We start from the raw sequence: 10,749 nt of genomic DNA, 5'->3' as shown, positions 1-10,749 counted from the left end.
GTTGTGTTATGTTATGTTTTAATTTTTAGTGTAAATAAAAATTAAAAGAAAGAAATGTTAACTTATTAAAAAACTTAAGAGATAAGAGAAATGTTTATGTATTATTCAATGCATATTTTTGAAATAACATTGAATATCATAAAATTTCGACTTAATAAATTGTTATAAATTATTTGTATGTTTTTAATTAAAAGAAGATATTAATTCTTTGTAAATAAAAACTCATTTATAACTGTTAATAGGTTTATTAAAAGATGCAGTAAAATTTAACTTCAATTAAATATTATGCATCATAAGAAAACAGTATATATATATATAATAAAAACGAATATATATATATAAACGTATACTTAGTTATACATGCTCTTTATTAATTTGTTTGTTTAATACTCTAGCAAAGTCATTAAACGGGCAATTAATAAATCAGTGTATTAAATAAATTCTATATATATATGTTGCTTTTTTAGAAAATCGCAGCTAAATCTAAGGAACCATAATTACTATCATTAATAAAAAGAGGAAGTGTTCTTACTTGTAAAGATGCATATATAATTAATAATAGTAAATTTATATTTTTCAGTTTCACATATTCATTGTATTCCTTATTTACAACTAGTTACTATATTAACCTTCTATAAGATAATGTTTGATATTAAAAACAATGAATTAGCCATGCATTTGTTAGTTTTAAAAAAATAATAAAAAAGACAATTTTTTTTAGATATTTTTGTTAAACTCATTTTATTCATTTAAAAAAATTTTTTTTTATTTTTTAAAATTTTTGTCATCAAACCAAGTAAATTTTAACACAGTAAAATTATTCTTTTTTTATAATGAGATAAAAAAAAATAATTTTGCTTCTGTATTATATGTTTAGTTTTTATTAGTCTTTTTTTATAAAGGCTCCTAATGACAAGAATTTAATTTTTTTTTTTATAATTTTTTTTTACATAATAATTTTAATGAGAATTTGAAAAAATAATTACTCTTTCATACAAATTATATATATAAAAATTAACATATTAGAAGCATAAAAATCTTTTGTAATAAACCAAGTAATAGAGACATATCTACATTCCCTTTATTAATTTGATTATTGAATACTTTATTTATTAATTTGTTTGTTTAAAATTTTAAAAAAGCCATTAAAAGGACAATTAATAAATCAAATATGGAATTGAAATTAAAACTTTCATATGTTCAAATTCTCCAAATGTTATATACGTTTTTGCATATAAAGGAAAACATCAAAAAAAAAGTGTAATTGAGACCTACTTCAATTTATGATGTCTGTCATTATCCAAAAAGAAACAAAATTGAATGAATAAATCAATTTTATTAATTTACTATAATAAAATTAATGTTTCATTAGTAATTTTAGCATTAAATTAATATTAATTTGTTTTTATTGTTGAATTTATTTATTTAAATATTTGATTTATTATTTGGTCATTTAATGACTTTGCTAGAGTATTAAACAAACAAATTAATAGAGAGCATTGTATAACTAAATATAAGTTTATATATATATTAGTTTTTAATTATTATAAATGAGTTTTTATTTACAAAGAATTACTTATTCTTTTAATTAAAAACATACAGATAAACTATAATAATTAATAAAGTCCAAATTTTATTATATTCAATGTTATTTCAAAATATACATTGAATAATACATAAACATTTTTTTTATCTCTTAAGTTTTAATAAGTTAACATTTCTTCTTTTAATTTTTAAAACACTAAAAAAAAATTAAAACATAACATAATAAAAAATAATTTCGATCAACAAAAAAAAAAATATGTTTTTTATATTTTTTTTTTTTTTACAAAGATGTATATGAATAAAAATAAACAAACAAAAAAAATAACTTTATTTTTTTTTTTTTTTATTATTAACTAGTGTCAGTATATGGCTAACTTGTACGTACACAAGTAGTAAACTAGATTAGTGTACTACAAAAGGTTAATAACTAATTTTATTAACCAATATTATATTTACATTTATTGATAATATAATTTTTATTTTTGCTTTTAATTTCGTTTTTCATATTTATCTTTAATGCTATTTTTAAATAAATTTTTAATTTTATTTTCTCACTAATTTTTGATATAATTATAGTATTTAATTTTAACATTATTTTATCATTTCCTTTTAATTTTTAGTTTTTAATTTTTATTTTATTTTATCACTTCGATTTCATTATTTAGTTTCAATTTTATTTTTACATTTAATTTGAATATAATTTATATATTTATTTTTAATTTTATTTATTAATGGAAGTTATTTTTTCATATTATAAAACAGTTTAAGTCAAGTTTTTCTTAATAATAATTTCAATGAGCTCACTTGTTATATATATATTCAAACTAAATAATAGTTATACTTCTAAATAATACTAAAATGTTTATATATGAAACATAAAAATTATACATAAATATATTTTGTATTAAGTCTAATTTTATCGAATTATATATTTTTGTAACTTTCTTAAATATTCCTATTTTTATAATAATTCAATAAAACAAATATTTGAATAACTTTAGAAATATTATTTAAATATATTTCATAATACACTCAAATATAAGAACTAATGATGAGAGACTATATATGAATTTGGTAAAATTATTATAGAGAATTTGAGTTACTTTAAGTAATGTTCTAATTTCTTTTTCTTCATTAATTTAAATCATAAATGTAATATAGTTAAAATTCAACTTTTTTTTTTTTCTTTAATAATTACAATATTATAAAGATAGTTATTTTATAAATTTGTGTTCTCTGTATATTTTTCAAAGAGAATATATAGAATGTTTCATCTTTTACCTTATGTATTAATAATTTCCCATTTAATGACTTTGCTAAGGTATTGAATAAACAAGGTAATAAAGAGCATTTCCTTTTTTTTAGTGAAGTTGCATAAAGATGATAAAGTCTTTAATTATTTAATAATTTATAAGTATTCAATAGTTAACATATATTTAACATGTAATAAATATCTTATATAAACATACATACATAATATCTTTGATTAAAGATGATGTTTTCTACTTAAGTTTATATATTCTTAAAACTTCATTTTTTTTCCAAAAAAAATGAATTCCTGTCCAAAAAAAAATTAAAAATTAATATTAAAAATAATATCCTTCTTTATGAAAACAAAAATGTTAAGAAAAATTAATTTAAAGAATTTTTTTTTTAATTTATCTAAAAATGCATGATTAGCGTTGATAACATTGTGTGCAAAGCTAAACTTCTTCATTGTTATTTTAGTTGGTTATTATATACAAAAAGTTAACATACATACTTTTATTAACTATATATAAACATATATGCATAATATCTTTGATTAAAGATGATACCTTTCACCTAAATTTATATATCCTTAAAAATCTTTTATTTTTAAATTCCTTTGTTTTTTTTTAAAATATAATCCATCTTTTCTTTTCCAAAAAAAATATAAAAACAAAATCTTTCTTTACAAAACTAAAATTCTAAAAAAAATTAATTAAAGAATTTTTTTTTTATCGATTATTGATTTATTAATTACCTTCTTGATGACTATGTTAGAGTATTAAACAAGCAAATTAATAAAGAGCATGTATAAATAAATATACACTTTTATATATATATAATGGTTTCTTATGATGCATAATATTTAATTTGATTTAAATTTTACTGCATCTTTTAATAGACATGTTAAACTGTTATAAAAGAGTTTTTATTTACAAAGAATATATATATTCTTTTAATTAAAAACACATACAAAATTTATAACGAATAACAAATTTTAGCTTTAATTTATTCAATGTTATTTTGAAATATACACATTGAATATAACATTAACATTATACTTTTTCATTCATTAAGTTTTTATGTAAGTAAAAGTTAATTCTCTTTTTAATTCGAACAAATATCAACCCACAAAAAAAAAAAAATAAAATAACTTTTTTTTTTTTATACCAAGATGTATATACAATAAAAAAAAAAAAAACAAAAAAAATAACTTTATAATTTTTTTTCTTTTTTTTTTTTTTAATTTAGCTAAAAATGTATGATTGGCGTCGATAGCATCGTATGCGAAGCTAAATTTCTTGATTGATATTTTGGCTAGTTATTATATACAAAAAGTTAATATACATATTTTTACTAACTAATACCTTAGCAAAGTCATTAATTGGGCAATTAATAAATCAGTATGCTAATATAAAAGTGGCATGTTGACTAGAAAAGTTATTTTTTACTATAAAAAAAATTAGTAGAAATTATTATGCATACTTTCTATTAATGTGCTCCTTTGATAAAATATAATTTTTTTTAAATAGACAATTAATGAATTAACTCATTAACAATATCTTGAAAATATGGAAAAATGTTAATAATTCTTATATTAACCACGATTACATAAATAGTTGTACTTGTATTTATATAATTCTATTATATACAAATATGCATTTAGACAATTAAACATATATATTTTTTATTTGAATGTATTTCTTTTTTTATTTATATGATTTTAAACAATTATGTTTCTTAATATAAAAACGAAAATAATAATCAAAAAAAATTCACATGAAACGAAGCTAAATTATGTAATCAAGGAAAAAATTAAAAATATAAATAAAGAATTATAAATAGTTTACGATTATTTACGTAGAGCATTATCTCAATTATTTTTTAATATGAATCTAAAATATTATAAAGTAAAAAATGAATATTAATTTACATATGAAAATTTAAATGAAATACACGATTTTAATAATTATGAATTAAAATGACTCCTAGATAATGCTACTTCCAAGATAAACGTCAGAAATGAAAGAAGAATAATTTAAAAATTTTAAAGTTCTGAATGTGTAAAGTATTTCATTATTTATTTAGATAGTTTATCAGTTATTTATTAATTGATTGCTCAAATACCTTCATAATATACTGAACGGTAAAATTTAATAAAGAGCATATCTAATAATATCAACTTATATATTATAAAACTATTTATTATAGATGATTGGTTAATAAAAGATGTTATTAACCTTTATAGTACATAAAGTTAGTTTACTAGTCATGTATGTACAAGCTAGCCATGCACTAACGCTAGTTTAAAAAAAATATAAAGTTATTTTTTTTTTGTTTGTTTATTTTTTAACATTGAATAAATTAAAGCTTTGACTTTATTAATTGTTATAATTTTTTTGTATGTTTTTAATTAAAAGAAGATACAAAGTATTTGTAAATAAAAACTCATTTATAATAGTTAATAGGTCTATTAAAAGATGCAGTAAATTTTTATTCCTACTAAGTATTATGCATCATAATAAAACCTTATATATGTATAATGGAAGCGAATATATATATAAATAATCGTATACTTAGTTATACATGCTCTTTATTGATTTGTTTGTTTAATGCTCTAGCAAAGTCATTAATCAGGCAATTAATAAATCAATTGACGACAACGGCAGGAAACTTGAAACTGGCGCAAATAGAACCCTATTAGATTAGAAATTTAGAAGAATAAAAAAAGAAATAAATAATACCAATTTTAACATATTTTTTGATACTGTATTATTTAACCAATTTTATGTTTCGAGGTGAAGAGTAATAATGAAATCTATAGAATCAAAATACCTGAACGATTACTAGAATTTAATGATACATCATTAAAAGGTTATTTTGAATAATTCACAGTTTTTGAAAACAAAATAAAAATGCAAGGATTATCCTAAAAAGAAATATGTATGATACTAGAGTCCATGGTTTCTTCTATCTACAAAAAGGATTTAGGTAATTTTTCAATTAACGATGAAATACTAATATATTACAACTACAAATAGTTTTGGAAAGATATATATTTAGGAATAAAAGGGAAAGATATAAAATATTAGCAAAGATTATTAATGCAAAAGAGAAAGCGACTGTACTTGAAGCTATAGACACCTTTATTAAGAAAGACGTATATACAATAAAAATAAACAAAACAAAAAAAAACAACTTTATATTTTTTTTTTTTAACTAGCGTCAATGCATGGATAACTTGCATATACACTAGTAAAATAACTTAATGTACTATAAAAGGTTAATAACATCTTTCATTAACCACTGGGATACATCCTAAAATTGGAAATAAGAATAATATTATTTGTCTTGTTCATTTTTTTTTTTTTAAATTGATATTATCTCTTAAAAATAATAATAAGAAATTTTTATTTATAATTTTTTTTTATATTCAGTAGGAGGATCAAATAAAATAATTGAATTTAAAATATAGCTTTTTAAATTTGAAAAGAAATAATTTTTTTTTTAAATATAAAAAAAAGAAAAAATTAAAAATTTTTTGTATATACATACATATATATGAATTATGTTAATATATCACATAACACAAGAATATTAGAACAAAATATTTTAAAGATATTGTCATTTTACATTGCCTAAAGTATTTATTTTATATTGCTATATTATCACTAAGTATTAAAGTATACATAATTTTATTAATTTAAAATTCAATAAACTTCCAAATTCTTAAAAAAAAATTGAAATTCTTATTGATATTAAATTTTATTTTAAATGAATATTTTTTCTATTTTTAGTCATAATTGATTATTTTTATTATAGTAATATGCACAAATATTTATTAGTAACTATCATTAATCCTTGCTTTGTTTTTATTGAAATATTATCATTTTCTTTCCAAAAAATGCATATATGCATGTGCTAAATTTCATATTTAATTATAATTTTTCATAATAGTTAAAATGATAATATACATTAAGATTATAATGCTATGATTAAAAGAAAGTGAAAATATTTATTACATCCCTAATATATATTTTATAGTATGTATCTTCTTTATAATTTTTATTATTAAATTGGAATTATAGCTATTTTTTTAATTTTTTTAAATGCATAAATTTTTATTATTTTTGTTTTAATTTTTTTTTTTTTTTCTTTTTTCTTTTTTCTTAGGAATTTTTAGTATTATATAATAATTTTTATATAAAAAATTATTGCATGCATAAATTGTTAATTCATTTTTATTTTTTTCTACAAATGAACATTAATTTATTAAATATTATTGTAGTGTTAATATATAATAGAAAATAAATTATAATCTAGTAAATTTAGTATAAAATCAAAAGTATCAATTATGTTATCTGCAGAATTTATATAATAGTATATATCTTAAAAATCTTCGAAACTAATATTGCCATATTTATAATTTAAATTATAAAGTTATTATTTGTATATTTTATATTTTTCTTTCTATTATTATAAGAATTAATAATATGTATATACATCACCTTAAGCACAAAAATATAGTTTAAAATAATTAATATTGTTTGATGCATGAGTATTATTCTTATTTTATTCTTTATTTATAATTTTTTTATTTTTCATCTATTTTTTATTTTACAGAAAACATAAAGTTATTAATACATGATATATTTGCTTTAAAGAAGCTATTAAAAAACATATTTAATTGTTTATGATAAATACTTAATATATGTATGATCAAAATTTATTAATCAATCATATTTTAATAATATTAGTACATAACATTCTCATAAATGTTTTAAATGGAAAATTAAAAACATTTTAAAGTATTGTTTCTTTTTTAATTATTTTAGCATTATTCATTATTATATACAGTTTTAAAATTTTAATTATTTAATTTATTTTTTTTTTTTTAAAATAATTAATATTAATTTTACTTAAAAATAAATATATTTATAAAAATAAAAAAAATGAACAAGAAAAGTAATTCTATCAAGAATGTTGATGCATACCCCAGGTACTACCCTCTTACATCTAGAATTTTTATAACTACAGATATATCAACTGTAAAAATATATTATAAAAAAGAGAAAAAATATTCATTATATTTTGTTATAAAATTTTTTATACTTTCTCTTTTAATTTGGATATTACAGTGTTCTAATAATGTAGGATAATAATAACACTTAGTATTTATTTTTTCTTCTTCCTAATATTTTTTTTAATCAAAATTATAATAATATGAATAAACCCTTTTTTTTATATACTGAATATTTTTTTCATATTTTAGTGGAACACTTGTGGAACGTGGAATTACGAAAATAACTTAAAAAGTATATTAAATTTAGGAGCTAAAAGATCATTATCAGAAAGTTACGATACAATAAAACAAAAAAAAGGACTACAATGCTATGAACAACAAGATACGATGACAATAAATTTAGAACCAAATAATGAGCAAAGTGAAATAGAAAAAAATCTAGATGCAGAACAAGAAAATGAAATAGAGACAAAAGAGGAAAATGAGAAGGTAAAATTTAATGAAAGAATATCAGACAAATGTGTAAATGATTTTAAAACAATTTCATTAATTTTAGCTTTTCTTATGTCATTATCTTCATTTGTATTATCTCCAATAATTACAAAACACTATATTCCAGAACTTAAAAGTAGTATTTTTATACTATGTAATTTATCTTTTATAATATTTTCAATCTTTTTACTTCACGAGGAAATAAAAAAAAAACGTAAAAACAAATAATAAGTAATTTTTCTAATTAAAATTATTGTATTTTAAAAAAAGGAAATATACAATATTATATTAAAAGTATCTTAAACTTTATATTTGATTTATTAATTGGCTGCTTGATTACTTTGCTAGAGTATTAAAAAAAAAAATTAATAAAGAGCATGTATAAATAAATATACATTTTTAAATATATACATACTTATTTTTATTATATATATAATTGTTTTTTATGATGCATAATATTTAATTTGAATATTAAATTTTACTGTATCTTTTAATAGACAATTTAAATTGTTATAAAATAGTTTTTATTTACAAAGAATCAGTTTATTCTTTTAATTAAAAACATACATATAATTCATAACAATTAACAAAGTCAAAACTCTAATTTATTCAATGTTATTTCAAAAATATAAATTGAATATAACATAAACATTATACTTTATCATTAAGTTTTTCATGTAACAAAAAATGAATTCTCTTTTCTAATTTTAACAAACGTCAACCGATGAAAACAAAAAAAATTATTTTTTTTTTTAATTACAGAGATGTATAAATAAAAAAAATAAAAAAAACAAAAAAAAATAACTTTATATTTTTTTTTTTTTTAACTAGCGTCAGTGCATGGCTAATTTGTACATACACGACTAGTAAACTAATTTAATGTAATATAAAAGGTTAATAATATCTTTTATTAACCAGATATATAGAACAATATTTATCAATATTAATTATTATAAGAAAATTTTTGTATCGAACACTTATATAAATTAGATTTAATAATACAAAATAAATAGTTTATTTCTTAAATAGTATATAATTTTTTAAATGAATATATTTTACTTAAATATTTTTAATATTCTTAATACACTATTATTATAAAAGACCTTTTTCTAATTTAATAAAAAATTCTGCTTATTTCCATTATAAACTATATCTTTATAAATAAAAATTTTGATTATATATATTTATATAATAATCTATATCCTCTACAAATTATTCTCCATAAATGCAAGTTTTTTCTCTTTCATTAATTAATTATGCGTTAAGTAACCTTTGTATTGTATTGGACAAACAAATTAGTAAAGGATATTTAAAGAAGATTCACTAATTTTAGTTGCTATGATTATTTCTTCTACTATGAATTTATATTTAAATTAATTATATGTTTTAATTATTAAAAAATATGTAAGCATTTATGCAAAATGATTATATAATATATAATAAATGTTTTATATAAATATAAAAGTAATAGATTTAATAAAAATATTATAACTCTGGTTAACAAAAGAAATTATTAACTCTTTGTAGAATAATAGTTAGATGTTCATATAGAAAATGTCGAGTTGGCTATGTATTTGCAAGTTTTATAAGAAAAAAAATTCATGATAATTTATTCTTTTTTGAGGTTACTTTTGCAAAATTTATTTTCATTAATTTAAAAAAAAAAAAAAAAATTAAAGTAGAAATATTTTTGTAAAATTTTTGTTGTCAAATCGAATAAACTTTTAAGCAATAAACAAATTAAATCCGAAATTTAAAGAAAAACAAAAAGGATTTTTTTTAAATATTATTTAATTTTTACTTATTTTCAAGAATGCTAATAATTATAATTTAAATTTATTTGTTTTTCTTTAATAATTATTTAATTTTGACTTATCTTCAGATACTAATAATGACTATAATTAAAAAATTTTTTTTTTATTCTAATTAAATAATTTTTACTAATAAATAATTTTAATGAAAATTTAAATTTTTAATAAAAATAAATATATATTTTTATTAAAGTAAATAAATTCTTTTAAAAAAGTAAATCCTAATCATGTAATTTGCATGTGTTTAGGTATATATATCATTGATTTATTAATCGATCGTTCAAATGACTTTACTAGAATATTGAACAAAAACTTAATAAATAGCATATAGAGCAATCTCTATTTATTTTCTTTATACTACATTATTTTTATTCAAAGAAGTTATACTTAATGTTAATTAAGTTGTAAGTTAAACAAATAAATCTTTACAAAATAACAGAATAAATAATATATAATAAAAACACAAAATTTATTCCAAAAAAAAAAATTATATTGTTTTTTTTCTTTTTTTTTATATATTTATTGAAAACTATGTCTTTTCGTTCAAAACAAATTTACGCAAAAATTTTTTTTTTTTTCTCATAATAAAATAGTTGGCCCTAATAGACATTTTTTACTCTGTTTGAACGC

The 10,749-nt window shown here is 17.4% G+C and overlaps 1 protein-coding gene across 1 annotated transcript; it reads left to right on the top strand.

The window, feature by feature from the left end:
• Nucleotides 1-7,745: 7,745 nt before the first annotated feature.
• PRELSG_0025700 (fam-h protein) lies at nucleotides 7,746-8,536 on the top strand (the record flags this gene model as incomplete). The annotated part of the gene is made up of 2 exons (XM_028675490.1): nucleotides 7,746-7,943; nucleotides 8,066-8,536. 2 exons carry the CDS (start codon nucleotides 7,746-7,748, stop codon nucleotides 8,534-8,536), a joined length of 669 nt encoding a protein of 222 aa, XP_028531146.1.
• Nucleotides 8,537-10,749: the final 2,213 nt, after the last annotated feature.

The sequence above is a fragment of the Plasmodium relictum genome (assembly GCF_900005765.1).
Source record: "Plasmodium relictum strain SGS1 genome assembly, contig: PRELSG_00_v1_354, whole genome shotgun sequence".
NCBI classification, from domain to species: domain Eukaryota; phylum Apicomplexa; class Aconoidasida; order Haemosporida; family Plasmodiidae; genus Plasmodium; species Plasmodium relictum.
Note: the sequence above shows the minus strand (reverse complement) of the source record. Positions and strands in the feature narration are given on the sequence as shown.